This window comes from Coturnix japonica, chromosome Z (genome assembly GCF_001577835.2).
Source record: "Coturnix japonica isolate 7356 chromosome Z, Coturnix japonica 2.1, whole genome shotgun sequence".
Taxonomy (NCBI): Eukaryota; Metazoa; Chordata; class Aves; order Galliformes; family Phasianidae; genus Coturnix; species Coturnix japonica.
In genome coordinates, this window is record NC_029547.1 from 35982418 (window position 1) to 36010302 (window position 27885).

The following is a 27885-nucleotide window of genomic DNA, read 5'->3' on the forward strand; positions in this document are numbered from 1 at the left end:
TTAAAACATTTAATCCTTTAATTGTGAGTCAGTAGAATACTTTCAGCTCAACTGTACAGTCTAAAGCTTTGCTTTTAAAAATGCATATATGTTTCTTCTCATTTTTAAAAGTAGGTCACACATCTACTGATTTAGGTAGGATTTTGGCTTCTTTTCCTTTTCCTCTTTTCCCTTTTCCTTTCTTTTCTTTTCTTTTCTTTTCTTTTCTTTTCTTTTCTTTTCTTTTCTTTTCTTTTCTTTTCTTTTCTTTTCTTTTCTTTTNTTTCTTTTCTTTTCTTTTCTTTTCTTTTCTTTTCTTTTCTTTTCTTTTCTTTTCTTTTCTTTTCTTTTCTTTTCTTTTCTTTTCTTTTCTTTTGTTTTCTTTTCTTTTCTTTTCTTTTCTTTCCTTTTCTTTCCTTTTCTTTCCTTTTCTTTCCTTTTCTTTCCTTTTCTTTCCTTTTCTTTCCTTTTCTTTTCTTTCCTTTTCTTTTCCTTTCTTTTCTTTCTTTTTTCCCCTACTTACTATTGTCTTCTTCCATGTTATGTACAATAATCTACATTTAGACTGAAGACTCACTCTGTTCCAAAACATACTTGGACTACCATATAGAGACTTCCTAAAGCACTGATAAATCCTAAGACAAACTGACGTAACAGGAAGGATCATTGTTTTCAATTCTGCTCTTTACAGAAGCTTTACAACTAAGACTTTCAGAAATGCTTCTGAAAACTTGGTGGCATTTAACCTCCCCCAGGCAGCCTCTACTGAACCTGAGTGAACTTCCTATATATTTCCCAAACCGCTGTCCCTCTTACAGAGCTATTTCAATCTCATTCGTTCTCCAGCCAGTAGTTTAAAAACAAATCATTGCTAAAACACTAAAAATAAACTTCATGTTCTTGTGCATTATTCATACTAATCTGTACACATTTAAATAAGGTCAGAAATTATCTTTTGCTAAAAATTTAAGAAAATATTTTAAACACGTAAAATTGTAAAAAAACCAAACAAACAGAAAACCAAACCAAACCAAACCAAAAACCCAGCATAAACATTGCTTGTATAGGCATAGGCATTGGTTAGAAGAGATTGCTGCACTAAGGAGTATATTCAAAAAAGTTTTTCTTCCAGTTTTAGTGTAATGGATACTACAATTAAGGGTGATTACCTTATCACTGCCCCATGATGTATGATGTAATAAGTGAGAAGAAAAACTGAAATGCAATTAAAATAAACATTCTTGTGAGTTAATGAAAGGTGAATTTATAACCCCGTACCTAAAGGAGCAATTTAAGTGGGCAAAGGGAACTTAAGATCCTGACCAGCATGATTACAACTGAATATGAAGACAGCTACCTACTGATGGGCCTGGGGGCAGCATGGAAAGCTGGCACTAACTGAAATTTTGAATACAGCCCTTAGTAGTATGATTTTTTCTTTAAAATTTAAAAGCTGCCCAGAATGTCACAAATGAAGTTTATTTTGCAAGCCACCCACTGCCTAAGTGGGCAGTAATATTCAATATGAAACTGCTGAAACTCTGGTGTCTGACGGATTTCGTGGAGAAAAGAGATCTGAAGGTCTGACTCCAAGAGAACAAGGAGAAGAGGAAACACAAGCAACAACAGTCCAAGGCCTACAAGGAGAAGTCTGGAGAAACTCTTCACAAAAGCATTCACCTCTATGTTGCTCATTAGAAAATCATAGCTCCACCTAAGCGCTCTTCGAGCTTCCTTCAACTCTTCTTCTTCGGCAATCATAAAGGCATTTTCATCTGCTTCCAGTTCCTCAAATGAATCTGTATCATCTTTTTCATTCTCTGCTCTTGGACAGGTATCAAAGAGCATGTCAATCTCATCATCAACTGGGGTGGGCAGCAAGCTGGCACTGGGATTGTATACAAGTTCTGAGATCGTTAAAGGTTCCTCTTTCATCTTCTCTTCCTGCTTGATGGCATGGTCAGTATTGTCTCCAGTGTTTTTAACTGGGGAGCTGGAAGTCACAGGAACTGAAATCTCATCTTCCTTTGGCAGTTGGATGTCTGGGGAAAAAAAATAAAAAAAGGTAGATAGAGAGACGAAAACAGTGATCCTAAATTCCTGCTTTCCTGATGGCAAAAATCCAGTGGTATTTTATGTAAGTTGGAGAGATGATTCTGCAGTCATTTTGCATATTGAAGCCTTTATCATACACAACTTTCTCAAAGCCTTTTGAAAATTTCATCACTATCAGAGGAGGACAACACCTTTTATAACACTGCAATACAAGAGATCCAATTAAATTTGTATGATGCAGCTAGCACTAATACCAGTGTAATACAAACAGAACAGTTCATTTTCTATGGGCAGTCAGGCTTCTGACATAAATAAATACCAAGTACACACATGAATTGTTGCTGTTTGTTGTCAAAGTAGGAATAATAACAATAATAACGATTAGACCAACTTTCTCTTCATCTGTCTCAAAGAAATAAAGTGGTAAGACAATGGGTGAGGTTAGGAATTTCTAATAGAGCATGGCATGAGACAAGACAGCAAACTATCATGATAGCTTCATATTTACAGTAAAGAGGAGAAAAAGAGAGGTGGGTTGGCATACCTTGTAAGGATGATATGATTGAAACTGAACAAAAATGCTTCACATCTTTAATATGCTTCCCCTCCTCACATCGCATTTTTCTTCCAGTCATCTTTCCTCTCCTTACACTCCCAGTCTTTTTTCCTTTCAAATCCTCTTTCTCCTTCACAAGAGGTCTTTATTTGCCTTACTAGTATGCTTGTTTCTTATGGTCCAGTTCCCTGCCTGAATTCTCTAATGACTCGGTACCTTTTTCCCAGTTCAGTACTAATCATAGTAAATCTGAAATAAAGTCTATCTGTTCTGCAGCTACAGGAACACTACAGTTACTCCTTTTTGCTGTCAAGAGCAGAAGGGAAAAGAAAGCAAACCAAGCCTGGAGCTGGGAAAAATGATGAGAAAAAAATATTTTTTTCATTTATACCATGTCTGACACTTGTTATCATCATCAGATGCCATCTATGTGCAAGAGGAACAAGGGAACCTTTTGCAGTATCATGTGTATCAATAGCATATAATTACGTAATATTTAATAGTTGTCATTTTGTGAAGTTAAATATCTCTCCTTCCTTTGCAGGTGATAATGCAATAATCATATATCAAGTAAAACCAGCATAACCATGGCTTATCCAACAAGAAACCCAAGAAAAGCATGGCAAATCAGTATTTATAACTCAAATTAGCCTGATTATTTAATTTCACCAGTAGATCTCTGTAAAAGATATGGAAATGATACTCCTTGTTATGGTTTTGTAATTTGGTTGGTGTTGGTATTCCACATCAGAACATCACGCAGAATAATGGGAGTTAAGGGGACACGTTTGTTCTGTGGACTGCCTTAAATGGGCATGCGGGGAGCGGCACCGGAGGGGAAGTCGGGAAGGGGACGGGGTTTCTGGCATGGGTGCCTGCGTGGTCGGAGCTTCCCGCCTTCCACAGCTCATCGGTGAGATTGGGGACCTCGTTTTCTCTTTGTTGAAACTCTCTTGATGTTGTTTAGCGTTATTGGGTTATTAAACTGCCGTTCATTCTCAGATCACTTTTTTTTTTTCCTCCATCATTTTTTTTTTAGACCCAATCGCAATCTCCCTTACCCTCTCCCGAAGCGTATGTGGTCGGGCCACGCCGCACCGCGCTGTTAGAGAAGGGAGGCACTTTTGTTCCTGCTCCCCTGGGTTTGTTCCCACTGTCACGGAGTGAGCTCTAGAGGGAACTCCGTGACACTGCTGAACTTCCTTTCCAGTTTTAATGAAGTAAAAGCCAAGGTTCAGAGACTTGAAAACACTGCAGTACAAAACAGTATGTCTTATTATAGTAAGTAACAAGTTGAAAGAAAAGAAGTATGTCTCCAGCACTGATTACACTAGATGCATTGTGGTTTTCCATGAGAGGATGTCCGCAAGCTCTATTATGCTTTTCTATCAAAGGCTAGCAAAAATAAAAAAGCAAATTAAGTAAATAAAGGAGTAATTATGGTAACTTTCAGATGAAGGGAATAAAGTATAGGCTGAAGAATACTGTAATGAAGTGATGCATCATTGCTTTGTAAAGATGTTTCAGAATAAAAATTGAAGCAAAAATACTGTTCGTAATGGCATTTACAATACTGGAAGATATGCAGCCTAAGTAAATTATGGATCATAGATCTAAGGTAGCTTTCAGAAACCTACCTACCCTCTATCTGACCAGATGGCAGAAGCATATTCATTGCTGCACCAGTGGTTACTTGATCAGTAAGCTGGCAACAAGCTATACCTATCACAGAGCTGCAGGTAATACTGTATACTGTACACACTGTTACAGTATTTGCACTTCCTGAATGATGAAGCCTTAAAATCTTCTGTTTTCCTATCTGTTCTTTCCCCTTTTACTGCTACCACAGTTAGCACATTCAGGACAGAACATACCCACTGCAATCTCAGTTTCATAACAACTGATGTCAGGCCACCCAACCATAGACACACCCTGGCCTAGACACAGGCACATGACCACACTTCTACCAGAGCCTCAAGTAGTCTTTGCAGATTTTTGGTTTTATTTGTGTTCAGTGCACCCTTAAGAAAGACTAATTGCAGAAAACCTGACAATACAAAGCTAGTGTGTCAAAAACTTCAGAGGAAATTAAATAAACAGATGAATAACTTCTGAAATATGGCTGGAACGCTAGAAATCATTAAAATGCATCCTGGTGGAAATATCCATCTAGTGCATGGAACTATTCATCTATGTGCCAAATTGCCTGAGAGTTACCATAGAATCTTCCATGTAACCTATGCAGCTCCATTAGCACATTCTCAAGCTTTCTGAATGGGTAAGGTTCATGGTTACCTCAGATTACAGACTTCCAAAAACTGTGTGAGTGATACGGTGTTAATATCTGATAACTTAAAAATTTTACTTAACTTGACATCACTTGTGATGAAATACCAATACATGCAACATATAAAATATATAACATATTATGAATATGTTGACAAGACCTAAGAAATGGCAGAAAAAAGCCCACGCTTTAAATTGACTAACATTAAAGCACTCCCTGGGTGAGCCAGCTTGCTCTTTACCTGACAGGACAGCCTTCTGGATTCCCTTCTTAATGCTAGCTTTGTGTCTTGTGTTATATTCATCAGCAAATACTTCTTGACTGTAGGACTCTATCCTCAGGAAGCATCCCTGCTCAGTAAAGCATTTTAGATGTTAAAATCCGTTTCCCCCTCTAAGTCTTCAAAACTGGCCCGGTCAGATCTCTTCCTCTAAAAGTTGTTATTTTTCCTTGTCTCTAGGAAATAAGCTTGTCATGCCTCCAGGTGAGGCCTCACAAGCAATCTAATAGTTAGCCTCAGCCAGAAAGACTGTTTCCACTTTGTCTCATTTGATCTCCGATAGAGCCAATTTGTAAATCTAACCTACAAAACTAACCATTTTTCTTCCTAAATTAGTTGTCTGATGTTTTTTCTTCCCGAATGAGATATTGTCAACAGTGCAGCACATTAGCAGAACAGGAATGCTCCTTTCACCAGCTGCTTACCAGTAGCTCTTGCAGAGCTAAAATGAAACCTTGCCCTCAATAAAGGAAATGAAGATGTCTCCTTATTAGCCTAATTTGACAGCTATTAATTCCTTGTCTCAACTACTCTGTCCTCTCCTATTATGGTTATTTGAGAAAGTCATCATATTTCAAATGAGAAATGCTCTGTGCTGGAACTTACTGTCAGTACCTGTCTTTGTATTAACAAATGCACTTGCTACAGTCATCACAGACTGAATGACACTAGACCCAACAAAATACAGACATTATGAGGTGAGAAGAAAGACGCTTTCTTCTAAGCGTCCCATAACTGCAAGTAGTGCTGGATCATCAAATCCTCTGCATCTGTTCTGGAGTGCATGCCAATTTTTTAAGTCATTGTAGCCTAATACATCTATAAATGGATTTGAACATGAAAGTACAACAGTTTTCTTTTCAAAAATGCTTCCCACTTTCTCTTAATAGAATAAAAGATATGTTGAGCCACTTAAGCACCTCAGTATGGATTAAAGGTCCTAAATTTAACCTCCCAAATTTGTGAGTCCTGGCCATAAGCCACTCTATACCTGCTTAGATATCTTACCCTTCAAGGTCAATAATGTATCTGTCCATCATGTTTCTCATCATACAGAGGACAGCTGCAAATACTCCAAAGAAAGGTCACCTCAATTAATGATTCAGAGCCTTCTCTCCTTCACCGGAATGAATTCTAATGTGCATAACACACATAGTGAACATAAACAAGGAAGATCATATTAACTTTCATCAGTATTACTTTTTTTTCCTCATGCAGCTGCCAAACGTCCTTTGACTTTGTGGTTACCTCTTCAGATCAATGATTTTTGAGGAGGTTGTATTAAAATTGAATGTGCCATGATTTCAAAGTGTACAACAGCTTTATAGCCCACTATTTAATTTGAGCTGGTAACTTCAAAGCAACAGAATCAAAAGATGGGACATATGAGACCCAAACAACTACTACTGCCATTCCTTCCCACCCCATACTCTTTTCCTAATACAGCAGTTAAAAAACAAAACAAAACAAAACAAAACAAAAAAACAACACAACTTATTACATAGAATCAGAGCAGAAGGAAGAGGAAAAATATAAAGGACCTTCAACTATTTTACAACATGCGTAGTTAAGGCACATCAAAGCAAAGCAACTGCATTTTATGCTAGCTTGATACAAATGTAAGCAAATGCTTTAACATAAGTATCTGAAAATTTTGAGCAATACTGTTGCAAACTCATTTGGTACATATATATAAGAAGATATATAAAGCTGATTTTTTTCTTTACTATAATACTATAAAATTTCTGAAGGATTATGGAAAAAAAATAGCTATTAGCCATAGCCAGATTAAGGCTGCAGCAAAGTTCCAGTCATGTTACAGTACACAGACATGTATGTTGAGCCACTCCAATTCTGATGGTATTGAATGACACACATATAATGGCATGTATTGCTCACAGCGCTGAGATTTCTTCTGCAGGCACAAGAGCATGTTAATGCATTGACATTCACAAGTGGCTTGGACCATAAGAAATACACTAGTGATACAAGTTTAGAAAAGAGTATGTTTTTCAGATTATTTGCTTTTAGGATATTCTTAAAGAAAGACTGTTATCCACAGTGATGAATCCATGATTTAAAAAACAAAAACAAAAAGCCCCCTCAATTTTTTCTAGCAGAAGGAGAGAACACAGAACTTAAGGTAAGCTTGAAGCCAGTATCCTTTTATTAACTCTACAAATTTGCTGCAAATATTTTGTTCCTATCAATATTTAACATTTACTTTGCTGTCATCCTAATAAGACAATAATTTTGTTTAAATTTTTGGTCAGGATTTTGAAAAGTCTAATGTTTCTTTTAGAACAGTTAACATTTATATTATATTTAGATTTGAAGAAATGTAATGAGTATAAAATTACATTTGAGAGCACCTTCTTCCTTCCCTTCCCTTCCCTTCCCTTCCCTTCCCTTCCCTTCCCTTCCCTTCCCTTGCCCTCTCCCTTTCCCTTTCCCTCCCCCGCTTCCCTCCCCCCCCCCCCCCCCCCCCCCCCCCCCCCCCCCCCCCCCTCCCTCCCTCCCTCCCTCCCTCCCTCCCTTACTTACTTATTTCCTTCTTTATTTCTTTATTTTTTAAACAATCGATTCCATAGATCAGAATCTTGCAATACACATTACTGGCATATTAAGTAAATAAGTTCAGTTTTATTCCTTATATATCTACAGCAAAGCTTTGCTACACTTGTCTGGCAACTGGACAAATCTTACAGAGTCAGAGAAATCTCCTTATACAAGCCAAAACTCAGTACTTCCCTTTCACAGAATATTGGGATTCCTCCAAGACACTAACTTGCTACTGCAGATAGGAACAAGAACAGCTGAATGAAATACAAGTTTACAGTGGTCATATGCTGTGAACATGAATATGGAAGCAGCCTGACATAAATGTTGCCAGATGCTCATGTCTCGAAAGGAGCCCAAAACAGCAGCTGAGGATTCATAGGATGAAGGGCAGCTCCACCTCCACCATTCTTAAGAAGCTGCAGTTGCTGAAAAGACAGCATTCCAGAAAAATGTATGCTCTTAATAAAAAAAATTCAGTTTGCACTTTGTCTTGTGGCTGGATATACTGCACACAGCTTCACTGACCAGACAGGCAAACGCAATTACATATCTACAAAAGAACTAGAACTTGTGTAGAGGGGAAGGGAATGAGCATAAAGATATCCATATTTTAAAGAGAGAAAGGAAAAATGAGATATGGTCCAGAAAGAGGACAGCAAATGATCTTTCTGATTGAAATATTCAGTGTGTAAACAGGTACAGCCATCATGCTGCAACAGGTACAGCTCCTTACCACGTCTTTCATCACTTTCTCTAGAAATTTTGTGCATCCCTTCACTTACTTAAATTACAGATTTTATATGTACTATGCATAGAACTACTTAAAGGAGAGAATAACTTTCATTTGAGAAAAGTTCATGGAGGTCACAAAGGAACAGAAGGAAAGGGAAGCAGAACTTAAAATGACAGTGAAGTCAAATATTTCCCATTAGAGGATCAACATCAAAGCAGGATCTGCACCACAGCAGATGCCCAGCCCTCAAAAGCAGGAAGCTCCTGCCCATTTCCCATGCTCATTTAAAACAATTTGGCTTTGCAAGGAGAATAAATCACTGACAGTTTTAGACTTTTTAGGTAGCAGCCAAGCTTTCCTGCTGGCAGTTTCAGTTAATTTTATTCTTACTGGAACTTCCAGAAGGGAGTAAAGTCCTGTCACAGCTGCCAGCTCACATTAGCTGCAAGTGCTGTGACTCTGCAACACTGCAACTGTCTTTCCAGGCATGCACAGTGGCATAGAGTTCAGCTAATGCCACAGTATGTGCAGCTGCTAGTGGCAGCCATTCTGCTCCTCACATCCAGCAAAGCACATCCAGAGTGCAGAAATAAAAGCAAAAGTAGAGCACATAGTACAGCAGGATTTCTGGAGTATGCTGTCTCTATCCTCCTCTGGAAGCCTGCCTCAGCATTGCTGATTCTTCTCATTAGGATTAAGCAGTGAAAAGGCTAAGGTGAGCACAAGGGAGGGAGTAATGTATGCAATGGAAACAGGAATGAGAAAGGAAGATTTGTCTGCCAGCAGAGCATAGAAAGGGGAGAAGCTGGTGAAGGGACTGCCATCACTCACAGCCTAGCAAAAGGCCAGGAGAGCAAGGCTGCAAAGAACTGGAAACACTGGGTAAGCTTAGCACATGAGAAAAGGACATGTGAGACACTTCAGCAACCTCGCTGAGCCTGAGTGAGCACTTCTGGCAAAATCAGCATTTTTCTGAAATGTGACATGGAGAACAAGGCTCTCCCAAGGATCTGTGCTCCATGAGTTATGCACAAGGTGACCACAGTCCCTAGGTTTTACAAGCTGATATGTAGGTTCTATGCCTCTGTATATTAAAAGGAATAACATCCTAAAAACTGTACTGCAAGATCAAGGCTAAAAACAATTGTCTTAGCCCCAGTACAGAAATCCATTCTTAGGCTATTGCCTAGTACAAGATGGCTTGCATGTATTAGATAACTGTCCAACTGAGAAACAAGAATACAAAATTCATGTGAAGATATTTTTTCAATTTCACTACTGATTTTTGAAACAAGGGAGCTCACTGCTACTCTCACAGATACTACTGCTTCCCCTGAGTGGTGAACTCATCATGCAAAGGCAGCCAGGAGCTGCTGTCCCTCAGAGAGAAGTCACTGAAAGAAGCAAACTCCCATACCTGTTATGCTTACTGTCTTTTGGTTTTCAAATGTTACAAGCATGACAATACTCTGGTCTTTGCCAGGACAACCTTACCTGAATGTCCTGTAAAATCCCATTTCTGAAATGAAGTTTCAGTATCAAGGCATGATACAGGTGCACAAGAAGCCAAAACCTGTCTATCCACATATGCAAAAACATAAAAAGCATTGTAGAAAGCATGAAAAAACAAACTTTGAAGCGTCATACTTCATTAACAAAACAGAGGCACACAGACCAATGGATGGACCAATCTGTCTTTGGCAAAAAATAATTATGGTATAAAAGCAAATTAAAAGTTTGGTTTTGATTGCTAAGCACAACAAGACTTTCTGTTCTTGAGACGCATTCTATTATTTATAATGAGAAAGAGATCTGAAACAGGCTCCTTTCTTCTCAATATTAATATTCAGGATACTGTACTATTCAGTACTGAGAAAGGCAGTAACAACAAAGAGACAATCTGGCAAATGAGTCACTCAGTTGCAGTTAAGCAAGCTGAAATGCATTCACTGCTTTATTTAGCTAATATTCAAGATAAAGTATCAACTTATCTTCAAATTTAAGAACCATCCAGTTTTGTCAAAAAACATCAAATTTTAAAAGTATTTCTCCTTTGAATCCAAAAAGGTCTACTAAAGTATAATTCCAGTCCACTATTTCAGCAAAATGTCAAACAAATCTCATTTAAGTTTGGTTGTTTGTGTTTTTTTTTCTCATTCATTCTTCCATTGTAACTCTTGTCAGTGATTCATCCCTATTCCTTGATGAATTCAATGTGATATTTCGTCATGCACAGTTTCTTACCAATAGACCACTAAAAGCATAATCAGCTATGGAGGAAAAAGGAAAAAAAAAGATGCATAAGTAAAGCAAATTAAAAAAATTAAGTTTACCAGCCCTTCTGGCTGTGATCTTGGAGCCATGTCGCAGTAATCGAATGCACACTTCCTTGCTGCAGTGGTTAACCATCCGCAAATGAATGCTTCTCTTGGTTTGGATTTTTACAAGGCATTTCACCATTTTGACTATGAATCCTTCTTCTCAAACTCTTGTAAAAACTCTACTCATACTGCCGTCAACCTTTCATTGAGTTTCCTCTGTGTTTCAAAAGACCAACGCAAGTCCCTCTCAATGAATCAAATGACAAGCTTCTAACACGGCCAACAAAAATATCCCAGCAGGGAACGGAACGAGGGGTTATTTTTAAACACTTCTAAATACCCTGTAACATACAATACAAACTTCCACAGAGTCCATCTCAGCTAGCAGTTGCTAGTGTAACAGCTGAATCACACACACAAATATAAAAATATCCAAGGCATCAAAACATATTGCAAAGAAACAAAGGACCAGCATTTAGGGTCTGTTTTTCATAGAACAAAATGACACTGCAGCCACCATTTTTCTAAAAGCTTTAATTTGGCAGCTGATGTCAATTCCCCACTGCTGCCTGGAAAGTACTTGCAAAAAGTGAACAGATACAAAGGGAAAAAATACCATGCTGTGCTTACAGGCCTTAGTTCTAAGGGAACCAATGTCATGAAAATGCTTTTGTTTCCAGCCTAGCATCAGAGCTGACCCCTCTGTGAATAAACAAAAGGAGAAAAATCCTAAACTTAGGGAAAACATCACTCTCTGCATATGTGCTCCAGTTCTCAGCTGTGGGCAACAACTGAACTCTTCATATTCACCAGATATATGCGGTGCTTCAGAAGGCTGGCCATTTCTGTGTCCTTCTGTGTCAGTTCTGTGTGCAGCAGAGACGTGTGCTCATAAGAAAGGCACAACACATAGAAGATCACTGGTGACCACTCGCTTTGGCTGGAAGCTGGAATGCAACCACGTGCACAGCATCTCGCTGTCCTACTGGGAGAGGGGCTTTGACTGGGTTCATCAAAGCCACAGAGAGGAGTGTATGCCAGGACATAGGCTCTCACTTTCTAAAATACACGTCACTAATATTTATGACATGTGCTGCCTGAGTCTGTGATCCAGCATTTCTGTTCTCTCTGCACTATAAAATCAATGACATGCTTGCAAATATGTGGGAAAGAAGGGAAGAAAGGGAAACAGTCCTGCAAATTTGTGTTTTACACCAAGTGATTTCTCTCATTAAAGACATCTACCTTGTTTGAGATTTTTGGGAAGTATCTTGGCAGTAGCTCCCTTCTCCTGCCTCCAAGGTCCATGCAGTCTGAATATGCAGCAGATCTCCCTTTCACTACTTCCTCCTGCAGGGCAAGCACCCAAATGCAAGGGAAAGCCTGAGGAGGTAGGTGGTGCTTGGGCAACCAAAACACATTTATGTGGGTGAATGCACATGTATCATTTATACTTGAAGTGACTGTGCTCATGCAAAGGAGAAGGAAAAGAGAGACTTCCAGTCACTGCTCACAGACAAACAAGGGAGATTTAAACTGAAATCTTGTAGATAAATCTGCAGTTCTGTGTCTTTACTATTAATTCTGGGCAAGTAAGGAAAAAACTGTCTCAAGAGAAGAAAGACTTTACATGACCTGATATCAACGGTGAATCCTGCATACTGGTTGGAAGATAGTTTTCAACAAATATTTTCCAGATGAGGACACTATTTCCCTCCTCTGGGGCTGCCTGAGACTCTTCTTCTAGTCTTGTCTTTGCATAAGGTAGCCCGCAAGGTAACAACACCATTCATAGTAACTAATTGATTTTGCAGCTCCTTCCTTACTATTCTGGATTGCAACACAGCTGAAACACTAACCCCTGACAGAAACTACGTTAGAGAGACCTCTAGCATTCATACAGAGTTTGAGAGGATGTTGAAAATTGCAAAGATGGTTCCTATCTTCTCTTAAAATCAGAACCTGTGATTTAAAAAAAATCAAAATAATCTCTTCCCCAAGACAGAAAACTAGAACTAATAAAGCATTCCTCAAAGTTAGTGTCTTCCTCCCACCAGTGAAAAGAACAGCTGAAAATTTTTATTCAAGCTCATCAATTTTAACATATGCTGAACCATAGTATGATATTGGGGAAGAGCGATTTATTTTTAACAGAAGTAGTGATCTTATATTGTAGATACATCTTAAAGTAAACACCTGAAAATCTGCATATTTATAAGTATGTTACAAAAGAAAGATGGCAGAGACAACTATCTGTTGTACTAAGCATTGTTGGCTTGAAACAAAAGTTTTGCTTGTAAAAAAGCCAGTTTTAGACCTGTAAGAGCTAAACGACATGGTCAGAGAACTGCAAAACAAGTTAGTTTGTTGACCATAGACATAATAGTGAATGTGCTCATCGCCTGAGTCCACAACACTCCTTATGAGGCTCCTACAGATTTGCAAGACAAACTGGACAGTAGAGGAAGACAATTATGATGACCAGAATAGATGAGAGAGTGAACTCATCAACAAAAAATTACCAAAAACTAGCAAAAAGTTCTATTATATGAGACCTGAGCTAAGGATGTACATTTTGGCTTCTACTGATCTTAATGGAAACTTAGGAAAATTTCATTATCTTCGCAGGCCATGGAAACCTAAAACCAGAACTGTTAATTTATTTAGAAATGCAATCAAGAAATCTGATGACCTCCCACATACTACAATTTACATTTTTTTATACATATACACATACTGGGTACAAATATCTAATCAGAGTACTGATTCTACCATTTGAAGGGAAAAGCTATTTCATACTATATGACACAAGACATTTCCTAACTCTCTCTACATGACATACTAAATAAGTTTTGCCTCATATACAGCAGATAGGATTTCAAAACTAAGAAAGCTGAAGTCATGTATTAGTTAGACCATAAAGAGACAGCAAGCAATAAAACCATCTTTTTTTTTTTTTTTTCCTCCAATAAAAATCCATACAACACTTATTTGTGCACAGGACAAAAGTTGGCTAGACTATCTGTTATAGTGTCCTAGCTCAACAGGCATAAAGTGTGAACAGATAGTTAAAATTATTTTTATTTTACTGGCACATTTTTAATATTTATGGGGACCACTGCATTTTGGCCACAATAACTCCATGCAGCACTATCAGCTTGGGGCTGACTGGCTGGATGACTGTGAAGAGGAAAGACACCTGGGGATGTTGGTTGATGCTCAGCCAAACATGAGACAACAATGTGCCCAGGTGGCCAAGAAGGCCAATGGCATTTTGGACTGCATTAGAAACACTGTGGCCAGCAGGAGCAGAAAGGTAATCATCCAGTACTCACCACTGGAGAAGGGCAACAAACTGGTGAGGGGTCTGGAGAACAAGACTTAGGAGGAGAGGATGAGGTAGCTGAGATTGTTTAGTCTGGAGGTGGCTCAGGGGAGACCTCATCATGCTCTAGAACTTCTTGAAGGAAGGTCGTAATGAGGAGGGGTTTGGCCACTTCTCCCAGGCAACAAACAGGACCTGGGGAAATGGCCAGAAGTTGTACCAGAGGAGGTTTAGATTAGACATAAAAAAAAACTTTTTCTCTCAGAGAGTGGTCAGGCACTGGAATGGCTGCCCAGGGAGCTGGTGGAGTTGCTGTCCCTGGCAGTTCAAGAGGTGTCTGGATGAGGAGCTATGAGATATGGTTTAGTAGTTTAGTGGGTAGTAATGGTGATGGGAGAACGGTTGGACTAGATGATCTTGTGTAGGTCTTTTCCAACCTTGTGATTCTATGATTAGGGACTATTTTTTCATGTGCTATGATACACAGAATTAACACACTCAGACAACCATGCATACACAGGAACAGGTATGTGCTCACTCCCATAGACATTTATCAGATGCAACAAAAGCTCAATCAAAAGTAAGATTCTGTTGATGCCCAATAATTGCCACCAATTCAGCATCTCTTACGCTACAGTGTGACACAAGAATAACTTCAGCAAAAACATGTAGCAGCTGCAGATTTTAAAGTAGCAGTGAATATCAGTAACAAGTTCCTTTTTGACACAGCTACTAGTACAGAATAAAGGAAAGAAAAAGGGCTCTTCATACACAACACAGATGCCCAGACATACAGTTTTACTATGAAGAAAAGAATCTTCAAAAAAATCAGTCGGCTCAGTGAGCATATCTAAAAAGTGTGGAAATGTCTGTGGGAGAAAATAAAAGGAGTGTGGATTTTAAATAGGAACATTTTAGAATGAGTTTTTCAAAAACACACAAGGTATTCCAACTAGCAGAATGACCGATCACGTTACTTCACTTTGATTGCTTCAACAGCAAAAGTCAGTATCAACAAGAAAGCAATTTACGTATGAAACCTGAGCACATATGTATCAAATGACTTAGAAGTTTTCATCAGCTAGCAAAACCACACGTCTGAGAGACAGAGATATTAACATGTAATAGAGAGATTTAGAAAAAGAAAAGAAAAAAAAATTACTATTATTTCTGAAGAGAGTTCATTATCTTACAATGCCTAACCAAATGTCTGTAAGACTCTAGTGGAACTAGGTTAAAGAGGACAGGATGCAATTATGAAAATGTAAAATATTTGTAGCCATTATCAGAAAGTAAACTATGAAAAAAATCATCTGTAGGAATCCCATTTTGCTTTATTTTCTCTCCTGAATCCCAAGAAATCTTGAGAAAATCATGACTTAAAAGTGTTGCTTGTGAAACATATGTAAGAAAAATGCATTAGCTCTCACTTATTTCAGCATCAACTCTAGCCTGCAAACTACCACCAACATACATTTTTAAACAAACTCTGTTTTTTTAGGGATGTCTTAACTTCCAGTTAGTTCCCAGTCATGTAAAAATGAGGTAAAAAAGCTGATATGTGCAGAAGTCTTCTGTTTGTGCACAAAATACACCATACTCATTCTTGTCGCTCTTCTTAACCCATTAGCTAAGACATCCCAATTTGGATGAGCTTGTCATCTGAAAGTGATTATAACTTCGGTGTGACATCAACTCCCAGCTCCTGAATCCTGACTCTGAAACACACTGAAATTTGGGTGCCAGTGTCTCTCACAAAAGTGAAGTCCCGCTGACAACACAACTACAAACTACTTACATCAAAAAGGCAGACCCAGTTTACCATTGGTAAACTTGCTGTCTAATTTGATTTAAAAAAACAAACAAACAAACAAAAAAACCCCACCACTTTTAAGTAGGAACACCAGTTCAAATTTGGAACTTAAATGTGTAATTGAACACCTGTATACAGCCTTTAGGGACTGAGTGAAGAATTAGATCTTGAGGAATGAGATAACAACATGAAAACTCATTTTTGCTGCCATTCTAACAAATTTCTGATTTCATATCCCCTTACGTAAATGTCAATTGCTAGAATAAATACTACACTGTTATCACAGACATAAATTAATTCCCACAAACAGGAGTCATTTATGATCATGATTAGTCAGCATATGTTTTCTTACCTGAAGATGAAATTTCACATGGGAGAATGAACAGGCTATAGTTGTTTTTTTCATATTCAGTTGCAATATGAGTTTTTATGTTTGAAAGGATTATGCTAAGGACAACAGGGAAGGTTGTTCAAAATCCCCTATAGACTCCATGCACCATCTCTAATTGCTTTGTTCCCTAGCAACATGAGTAACTGACAACTGACAACAAATTTTCCCTCTCACCTGGCAGTTTCTGTTAGTTCAGTTTCAAACCTCTCCAGAAGCTTTAGGAAGAAAAAGTGCTTACTCAAGTCAGCAATTAAAAAGGATAACACCACAATTACTGTTTTTTTGGCTGCATGTTTTGCTTGCAGTACATAAAGCTGATATAAAATTAAGGACAAGCAAATTTTGCTCAGTTAGAAAAACTGTATTGCCCTGAGACTGCCCAAGGCATGAACTGCCAGCAGCACTGTGGCCAGCCTGCCTCCCTCATGAGCTGCTTGCCTCTGCCTACACAGAATTAGTGCAGCATCACATAAAGGTCTTGGCCACAAGCAGCTTGAACGTAGGTTTAGCATACAGACCTTGCAGAAGTATGAGTGTAAGTCCCTGAGGCTGCATGAGCCAACCCACACAGCCTGGAGACAGCTGACTTGCCCCACAGCCAGCTTTGGCATGGCTACGCTGTTCTCAGCAGCATCTATAGGCAGATGCCAGATTGTCTGCCCCCACCTCAGGTCCCACTATCCAAAGAGTTGCCAAGGTTGTTTGACACGTGTTATGCACTAAAAACAGTTTGCCAGTGCAGTTACATCAGCCCCAGAGCTGGCTGCCCTTTCTCTCCCAGCCTACAAGCTCCTGCTCCTGACCTTGCCTTTGGCACAGCACCTTGCCTGGACCACTCTGATGAGTCTATTAAAGGTTGAGCCAGCAAAAAGTGGGACACTGCACTATTAACATTTTGACTCCTTGTACTAGTTCACTCCAAGGTGATTAGTGCTGGTGGATAGGAGATGGTGGAACATGCAGCAAAAAGATGTGACAGGCATGGCATGTGGGTAGATGACAGGAGAGCCGGTGTCCATGTCTGAGCTGCAAGATCAGCTTAAACCACAATTTGATATGCCCCAGTCCTCTGCAGGAATATACTGTACAAGAGCTAAGTACCATTACTTGGCAGCTAGTGGTATTAGACTATGTATATTACATTTTACAGGAAACCCATGAACAAATGTTCCTTTTGAACTGCAAAAATAACAACAATCTGCTCATCTAAAAGGAAACGTGACTGTTTAGCATATGTGACGTATGTATTTGAAGCATACCAGCACTCTCTAGTGCACATATAGTAAATATAGTCAGCAGTTTCCAAAAAGGGATTTCATTGCTTAGAGTTGTAAGTAAAGCAGCAAGCTGTTGTAACTCCACAATAGTGGGAAATGAACAGCAGGAAGGAACACAGTAGTTGATTCTTAGCTGCCAGAAAGTGAATTTCTGTAAGAAACAGGTATTTCTCAGCAGAGGTAAATAATTAATTGATAAAATTAGCTACCAGGCACACAGCTATTAGTACTAATTATTATAATCTACGTACACAGATAATTAAGTCATGTTATTCTTATAACATTCTGTGCATAAACTCCAAACAATGAAGAGGATTTCACATGACTCCTATACAATGACATTCAAAACATACTCCTGAGAAAATGAATACAGTTACAAAAGATCAGCTGTTTTCTGTTTCCCCTAAGTTAAGTACAACAAATCAGCAATAAAGGTTACACTTCTCAGCTTCTGATACTATTAGCTTGCTATATCTCAAGAAAAAAACACTTCTGTTTAGTTGGCTACCTTTTTATTATAAATAATGCAATTATCCTCATTTAAACTGGCCAAGTATATTCTTAGTAGAAATCATTAAAATTGTTCCTAAGTCAGTAATAAACCAAAATGTTTTATCATGCATTTTATAATAAATATTGTTAGTGTTTGCCAAGAATCAGGTAACCATCTCACCTTCATCTAAAGGAACCTCTTCTTCCTCACATGGAGAAGGAAGAAGTGGCTGCAGAGGTTCCATATTAATTATGAGTTGCTTGTTCAGGGAGGGAGAGCTACGACTCTGCGTAATGCTGGTTCTAAAAGAACAGGGAAAACAGTGTCAGATTGTTCCCAAAAAAAGACAACTAGAGTCAAATAAATGGTATCTAATTTCAGAATGGTTTTGCAAAAATTATGGTAGGCCTTGAAATATCACAAGCTCTTCACAATAAACACTGTTTTTGCTCATGTCATGTTGCATTCTTGGCAGACAAACTTTCTTATCTGAAAGTATCTGAAGCATAAGAATTTTTTTGTGCTTTGTGCAGCCTGTCACCTTCCGATCTCACACACTATTGGCAGCATGCTCCTCCTCTCCGCGCCACATGGCAGACATGAGTATTTGACTTGAAGGAAGGCAGAGGGGATATAAATCGTTTTGCTGGTATTGTTAACATTGCCTGTTATGGGCTGATTGTAGGACTTCCTATAGACTGAGCACTGCAAACTAAAGAATAAAGCAAGAACAACTCAATCCTTGTAGTTAACAGATAATCAGATTTCATTCTTCAGAACTGTGAACACTACCTCTAAACTGTGCCTTCAGGTGCTCAGTTGGGTTTTCTTTCTTGTTTTACCTAACTCTAACAGATTTTCCTAATAGTGGATGTTGAACTTAGGAAAGTTTAAGGAATGTTGTTGATTTGCTTCAGTCACATGGCTCACTGTGTCAATGAGAAAATAAAATGGTCCTTCAGAATAAATTATTTAGGGCCTGCATGTTACAGGCCTGAAGCAGGAGGGTGAACCATTACATTTTAAAATATTTATTTTTGACATAAGCAAAGACGGAAGGAAAGAGGATTCTCTTGAATCTTTGACTTCAAATGGCACATAGATTTACATACAGCACAGGTTAGCAACACTACCCATGCTGTGTTCTCTCCATCCATCCTCAGCTTTTCCCAAATTAGGTTGTCTTAAAACTACAGGTGAAAGATACGGAAGCAAACCCAGGAGCAGAGCTAAAGTTTCACAAGTATGTTTCAAGTTCAAAAAAGATAACTTAAAATGATGCACAGATAAACAAACTGAGTAAAGCATGTATGGGAAATGGAGAGAAGGGACTGCAAGTCGCTGAGGCTTTTGGTAAACTAAGGGCACAGATGTCCTGTTATAAGTCACATTACATGTCATTAAATACTCTGTGGGGATAAAAAAGACCTCTTATTCAATCATTATGGCTCTCTTCTCATTAACATACACCCAAAGCAATATTTGTCCTCATTTGCATTACAAAGGGTAGTCTCTAACAACTACTTTATTTAAATTTTCACTATCCAGAGAAGTTTTGCACTGACAGGACTGTTAACTATAATCACTGCAATCCAGCTGCACCTCTGCAGGCTTGTTCTCTATCGACTCAATCTTTGTGCTTGTTGAAACAAGCCATGAAGCAATTCCCAAAATGGGAAATGTACCTGCTAACACCTATAAAGTTCCTATTCAGTACTTATTTACAGATATTCCTCCTTCAAGAATTCCCTGAGGGCAAAATAAGTAAGTGAGTAAATAAACAAATAAATAAAAATAAAAATTAAATTGTTCAGTGTGTATTTGTCAGAAAAAAACTGCCACTGCATTAATGCTTTATGACTACATGTTCCAGCAGATTTTCAGTCTACAATTTTTAAATGTAACATCCAAATACAACATTCTACAGGAGCCACCTTAGTGTTCTTTCTCTCCAGACGTAAAGAGATAGGGAGACACAAAGAGAGAGAGCATAAAGGGAGAAAAAAATTATATGTATTTCATTATACCAACAATCACACAATTTCCTGTACCTGTTTTGCAGCTGAAAAAAATGTCATTTTCAGGCTCCAAATCCAAAATAACTTTTTCTAAAGCCTGGCTTTTTTTCTTTGTTGTTGTTGTTGTTTTGTTTTGTTTTGTTTTTTGTTCTTTTAGCTGGAACTATCATATTCTATGACTTTGGCCAAGAAGGCCAATGGCATCCTGGACTGCATTAGAAACACTGTGGCCAGCAGGAGCAGGGAGGTAATGAACCCTCTGTACTCACCACTGTTGAGGCCACACCTTGAGAACTGTGTTCGGTTTTGGGCCCCTCAATACAAGAAAGACAGTGAGCCCCTGAAACATGTCCAGAGAAGGGCAACAAAACTGGTGAGGGGTCTGGAGCACAAGACTTAGGAGGAGAGGATGAGGTAGCTGGGATTGTTTAGTCTGGAGAAGAGGAGGCTCAGGGGTGACCTCATTACACTCTAGAACTTCTTGAAGGGAGGCTGTGATGAGGAGGGATCTGGCTGCTTCTCCCAGGCAACAAACAGGACCTGAGGAAATGGCCACAAGTTGTACCAGAGGAGGTTTAGATTAGACATAAGGAAAAACTTTCTCTCAGAGAGTGGTCAGGCTCTAGAATGGCCTGCTCAGGGACGTGGTGGAGTCACAGTCCCTGGCAGTGTTCAAGAGGTGTCTGGATGAGGTGCTACGAGATATGGTTTAGTAGCTTAGTGGGTAGTAATGGTGATAGGAGGACAGTTGGACTAGATGATCTGGTGGGACCTTTCCAACACTGTGATTCTATGATCAGGAACTGAACAAGCTACCCATGTAAGTGGCATCCCTGAAAGTATTTTAAGATATGTACGAATGTGAACTAACACGTCCTAAGACTAAGTAGGTTGGACTTGATGATCTCGAGGGTCTTTTCCAACCTAGATGATTCTAAGAAATCTGATTTTCTTGCTGGCCTCGTCAGAAAGAATTTGTTATCTTTGATTAGGTTTTGACAATTTACATTGTCAGGGCAATAAGTGCTGAAGACTACAAAGAATAAGCTTGCTCATAAAGTCCAGATGACTACTTCTAACAAGTGAACTTTTTTTTTTCTTAAATAATGAGCAAACTTTTTGCATTTTAAGCTTACTGGTCTATGGAAAAGCTATTAAATATACCTTTAAATATTCCCATATGTGTATACAAAAAAGAGTCTTTTGAAACTGGGCAAGAATTGGGAAATAAAGGACATTCTACTTATCTGACAAAATCATCTAACAAGATTCCATATCCAAATACAGAAAATAATATGATCTAATAATTTAATCAATTAAAACTAGCTTCAAAGAAGCATGACTTAACTTCTCTTGTGTAGGAGACAATACTTGACAATCAAAATCTTCTGTCACTGGCAACACACATTTCCAAATGTTTCAGGATGGATGTTCCAAATGACAGTCACTACACCCCACAGAAAAGGAAAGAGAATGTCTCTGTGGAGTGCAGTAATTCTCTTTTGTCCTTAAGCTGTAACACTGAATGTCTAGACATACCTGTGAACTTCCGGGGGTTCCCTCTGGATTTTAGAGCTTGCCTCCACCACCTCTTTGGCTACCTTTCCACTGCATTAAAATATGAATTATATATTCAAGCAAATAAATATTAAGATGAGCTCATTACATGACAAGAACTATACGCACGTAAATAATTTATGTATTAAAAAAAATGAAAAAACAAACAAAAAATGTCTAAAATTAAAAACTCTGCCGATAAATCATCTGCAAAGCTACTGAAGAAAAAGAAGACTCTTGTAATCGAATGTTACGTGCTACTAAAACCTACCCAGTAGCACACCCCTTTTCCAGAGCTGTCCAGCAACACTGCTGAATATTAAACATGACCTACACTAGGCATGCATCCTTGTTTCTTAAAAGCTACACCAAAACAGGGTCCCCATTACAGCAGAACTACTCTTTGACAGAAACCTGATTAATTTTATTTTACAATGTTTTCAATTTTTCAATTTTTTCAAACTGTTTTCAATTCTGGCATGAAGTAGGTTTGAAAAGGTTCTCAGAAAGGAAAAACTTGCAATTTGCCACAAGTAATAACTGCATTTTTGTTTGTTTGTTTTTTAACTTTCTGAAATAGTTTAACATGAAGAAGAAATAGGAAACACAAACCTATAGCGAAATCTGCTGCCTTTAAAAAATATTTTGCTGCTGGACATGGTCTTGATCTGGCTAGATTTTACATACCTTGATGAAAAAGAATAAAGGCTGTTATATTTTCAGCATTGGAGAGACTAGATATGCAAAACTCAACAGGTTCATTTACAATCCATGCTATTTTTATACAACAAAGTAATACTCAATAATTTGACTTACTAACTTCTTTTAGACCTAGAAATGATTTTGTATATGAAGCGTCACACAAAACAATTCAAACAGTGCATCTTAACTGAACATAAAGTGAGAGATTACCTAGATAGGAAAACATGAAAATGAAATGCAAACACTTGCTGCGTCCCTAGGGACTTCGATTCTTAAGACAAAAGAAAGATTGTAATAAGCCAACAATCCCTAGGGCCAGTTTATTAGAAGACAACATGGCTATCATTTCCACTTTCCCACTAATCAAACAAATAAAGAATAAAGAAGCAGTATATTTGTCTCTAAAAGCTGGTGTATTTACGGTGTATCTATGCTGTCAACTTTAAGGAGCCTTCATCATACCACCATACCACTGTTCTGTAACCACAAAGCATGTAGCAAACTTTTATCTCAACAACCAGAACCAGACCTACAAAGATCATGGAAGAGTACAACCTCAGGCATGCTATTTCTGTAATGAACAGTGGCTTCAAAATGGTAATCTGATTTCATTTGAGTCCCTCATTCTCAGATCCTTGTGGAAGAATTTCTGTGGCTTATAAATAGTTGAAAATAATCACAACCATTAACCAAGAGCCTGGACTGAGTCATAACTAAAACTTGATTTTTCATTGTAGAGATGAATTAGCAGTTCTAGCGTAGCATCTCATATTTCTGGCATTCTCACTGAACATACTACTTAAACTATAAGGATAAATTATCAGTATTAAAATAAAAGAAGGAATCTCCTCCAAAATAAAGCAAGTTATTAACATCCATGGTAGAAGATACATTCTTCCTCTGAAGTTATGGGGTAAGGGTGAGGATTCAGCCTTACAGCATCTCCCTTTGTGTTACTGCATCCCACTAAGAAAGTTTTCAAATAAAAATAACAATGCAATAGTATAAGGAGAGACAGCAGAAAGCAGAAAAAACTACCCACTCAAAGGGAAGTGTTTCTAAACACAAGTTCAATACCATGTCCATCCAACACCACCTTTCAATTTCTAAACATTTTTTAACACTGGCTTGTAATAAAATAATAATCCCTCTGAACATGCATATTTTTAATTTTCATTTTGAATTATGATAATGAAACAGATCATTTCATTTTGAATAATCTTCTAGTGACACTTTTCCTTTTAGTACAGATGATGACTGCAGTTTTACTTACTTGTAAAAAGCCTGGTTCTCCACCCCACACTTCCAAAGATGCTTGCAGGCTGCTGGTGTTGAGGTATGGAATGTCAGTACAGCCTTTTTCTGTGTGCAAGAAAAAGATAAATAAAACAAACAAACTTTTGAAATCTGAAAGATTAAAGCATTCAAACCTGATGACTATCACTAATAATCAGATAGACAGAAGACCAAGTTTTCCTGTGTATCCTCCATCTACAGTTCACAAAAAGAAATATATTCCATATGTAGCTGGTATCAAAATACTAGGGTGAATTTTTCAGAAATAAAAAGGAATGCCCTGAAGGGATGGAGAAGGACATATATATAAGTGACTTCTGAGATAAATCTGTACTGACAGCCTTCAGCCCAAAATCAAAGTCTTTCTGTTCAATATTCCACCATTATACAGTTGCTGCACTGCTTGCTTCTCCCCTCTTCCTATCACGAGATTCTCCTGGCTGCCATACAAACAGCTCCTGCTACTTCAGGTACTTCTTCCTTCCCTCATTTTCTGTTCTTCATCCAGACTGCATCCAAAGACACAGTGCTGGGCTAAATCACTCTCCCCATGGGGAAGCACTGATTAGAGCATGTCGAAGGGAAAATTTCCACAATTTTAATTGCAAGAGTCCAATGGCAGTACTATAATTAGGACAGACTTCATCCTACCTAGCTGAGCAGAATTTGAGAAAGTGATCCAAAAAGACAATAATATTTTGCTCTGATCCAGGATTCAACACCACTGAGATGCTGTTTATGCTTTCGAGTAGGCTGGTACAGCTTTAGTATTTAAAACCCATTAAAACTTTGCTACACAATCAAAACCATATGCAATCAACTCAGCACTGCCTGTAGGTTGAGTAAGAAACATCTCAGTCCCTTGCAAGTAAGACACTCTTCTGATAACAATATTCACATTCACTTGAATTCAATTTTAGGAAGGGAAAAAAAAAAAGAAAAAAGAAATATAATTATCCTTATACTTTAGTTGAAGTCTGGTTAAACATATTATATTTAAGCTGACTCTAAATCAAATACAGAACTCCCATAAAAATATTAAACCTGACCTCTTTCTGAGCTCCAAACACATAGAAAGTCTTCCCTTCAAATTTCAGCTTGTAGACATCACACCTAGAAAGAGAAAAATGATTTATTGTAGACAATAGACTGAAATAGGTAAGAAAATAATCTGCATTCAGACTTCACTGAATCACAAACATCAAGCAGGCTTTCAAGAGACAAAAGGTTCAAGAAAGGTCTCCAGCATATAACCTTTAGCATAAAAGTATGTAATATTCCAATTTCCTTTACAGCAGAGAAAATAAGCAGAGAATTTGTTTTACAATCCTGGGCACTGGCAAAAAATTTGGGATGCTGGAAAAGAAAAAGGTTTGACAACACTTATTATTGGGTGTTGTGTGTTGCTGATCAGACAGATCCTGAATTGAAAATTATTCATGAAATAAAGTAAACATCTGTAAACAACAATATGACAATAAATCAAAGGCAAACCAGGAATCCAAAGACACTTCGGTTGAATCAGTGAGCTAAAACAATATCTTGCCAATACATTAGAGTGACAATAATTTACAGAACCAATCTCTTTTTTAAAACCCAACATAAATTAAAGCATGCAGTACATTTTGCTACTTGTTATTATTGTAATCTTTTGGAGTGCCCACATAACTAATGCCATCTGTAATGAATAGTTAAGTTGTTGGTCTTCAAAATCTATTGAGATTTTCTGGGATAAGATCAGTGAGATCTGAAGACAAGGCAATCTCAAATATGAATCTGGATTTTTACTTAGTGTAAACATCAGCTGATACTAGTAAAAGCTATTCAGTTCTAGGTTTTATAAACAAAAAGAACAGTACAAGCATCACACTGTATCTAGATCAGTCTCATCAGATCAACTTTCCAGTAGCAGCATAACACTGAGACAACTTCATGAATTTTCATCTATCAATATTTTATTTTGTTTACATGCCAGTGGACTAAATGAATACACAGAGATCTTCAAGAAGTCACTTTAGCCTTGCATAGAAACAAGAAACATAAAGCACTCAAGCTCAGTTTCCACATTATGGTGGATACAAGCTTAGCGAGAGATACTCTCTCCTTTTATCACAGAATGACACCACAGTTACCTGGACATGATGCCAGAGGCACATACCACTTACACATTCTTACCAGAGCAACCTGATATTAACCCTAGGGAAACTACAATACAAATCCAGGATCACAAAGGCACAGTATTCGACAAACATCCCCAGAGCTGCATAGAGAAATGTATGTTACATGTACAATGCCAAACCTCTGATGATTTCATATTATTCAGCAGGGAGATTTCTATAGGTGTAGGAGAGCACATCTCTATGTAAATAACTGTCTCACCATTTCCTCATCTCCAGCCCACCTCCTTCCCACAAGAAAGGCTGAGGGTGCTTCTAAGCTTCTGATGTTGGCACCAGTTTAGCAGCAGGAGCAAAATGAGATTCATGAACTTGTAGATTTAGACTACATATCTGCTTATCAAGTACTGTTTTTGAATTGAAGGAAGTCAATATGCTTCACTGGCAATTTACATCAGAGCTGAAAAATCAGCTTACTCGTCTTAGCATTTTTACATTATGTTGACTAAGGTATTCTGTTAAATCATTTTCACTGGAGGAAGAACAAAATCAAATTATTCTGCTTTTTACTGGAGGTCCTCTTAAAAAAGAAACATGATAAAGCAAGAGAAGGAATATCCAAGTGGTTCACCTTAAAGAAAGCAAATACAGGTGAAAATAAGAGAAAGGAAAACAGGGAAGAAAAGGCTCTTGAATGAATTAATGCACCCTTACATGCTTACCATTTTAACAAATGAGTTCGTTTGTTCCCCTGAAAAACTACAAATCCTGCAGCTGTGAATCCTAAAAACGTAGTTGTTCCCGTTGAGTCCTTGAAAGAGAAAGAAGAAACATAATTTTGCCTTTATCCAGAGAGACATTTATTACTAATGCAGAAGTTATAATTACATTATAGGCTACCTGCATTTTATTTTCCTTTTCAAAGGAAATTATCTTCCAAGTTGCACACTTCTAAGCAACAAAGACTTGAAACAAATAGTGGTGAAACTAGCCTGATTTATGTCTATGTGTTTATCAGAGTAACAGAAATTTACATTTTGTTTATTTTTGGCTCATGGCAACAAAGAATCTCTAGGCATATTTATTAATTTTGTTTAAACTGTATTTCTTTTATTTGCCAGTGGGATAGTAACTACAAACCAAGAATTCGTATCTGATTTCAACACTGATATTTTTAAGATTTCACAATACTTTCTTCCTTTGTGAGATTGCTAATGTGACAATACTTTCAAAATCATTTATAAAGTAAGCAAGCACTCTTGATTATAAACCAGAACATTTAGTGATAATAGCTGTTAAATTATGAAATACTATTTATAAAAAAGTTCCATAGTAAAAGTTCTTCCCCAGCTTTTTTGAGCAAAGAATCAGTTAAGTTTGGTGTTAACTGGAGTTCCAGCCCACCCCAAGTCCTAGACCATCACCTTCTTAAAGTATATCAGGTTTATTGTACCTTATGCTCAAACAATCAGTAAGATAATCATAAACTAACATGCTTTTTGGGAAAGAGACTAACAAAGACACTGTGCTTTGTATTCACTTCCAGAAGTCTAAAAACTTTTCCTTCATCACAGGCCATTAAGTCCTGTATGTCCCCACTCTATAAGTCCTGCTACACAGATAAAGAGGAGGTGCTGAATGAATTCTGACTCTGTCCTAAGTGCCAACATAAGAGATTTCCTCTGAAAATTCACACTTTGAACTAAAGCTTACAATGTCACTGACTTCACTCATCTCTGAATCAGACCCTGCATTTCACACAGGAACACCACTCCTATCATAGTATATGTGAAATCTGAAGCAGCTTTATGTTACAGGTGACTGCCTGAAGGCACTCATCATCTGAGCAGCCAAATGGACAGCAATGCAGACTTCTGCTATTTGACCAAATTAGACACCATACAAGGAGAACTAAAATCAAAAGCAGCAAATAAAAAATGAAGTAACAAACATTAAAAAGTAGCAGACTGCAGAGTATATGGAAAAAACCAAGTAATTATAAATGTAGGTGTAAGGGACAATCAGAACTGGAAAGTAAAGTCACCTCCTTTTAAAGAACCACAAAACAACCAATTTGCTGTTCTTTCTAAGACTTTCATATTTTGATGGTATTTGAAAAACTA

The 27885-nt window shown here is 37.8% G+C and overlaps 1 protein-coding gene across 3 annotated transcripts in view; it reads right to left on the reverse strand.

The window, feature by feature from the left end:
- Positions 1–526: 526 nt before the first annotated feature.
- FRMD3 (FERM domain containing 3) overlaps positions 527–27885 on the reverse strand; it is a 138712-nt gene continuing 111353 nt past the window's right edge. For all 3 annotated transcript variants that reach the window (XM_015849240.2, XM_015849239.2, XM_015849238.2), the window contains 7 exons: positions 26485–26573; positions 24695–24758; positions 23623–23711; positions 22260–22334; positions 21630–21698; positions 18253–18374; positions 527–2021 (listed from right to left, as the gene is read on the reverse strand). In XM_015849240.2, coding sequence (XP_015704726.1) covers positions 1426–2021; positions 18253–18374; positions 21630–21698; positions 22260–22334; positions 23623–23711; positions 24695–24758; positions 26485–26573 — 1104 coding nt within the window. In that variant the 3' untranslated portion in view covers positions 527–1425. The remainder of the gene's footprint in view (positions 2022–18252; positions 18375–21629; positions 21699–22259; positions 22335–23622; positions 23712–24694; positions 24759–26484; positions 26574–27885) is intronic.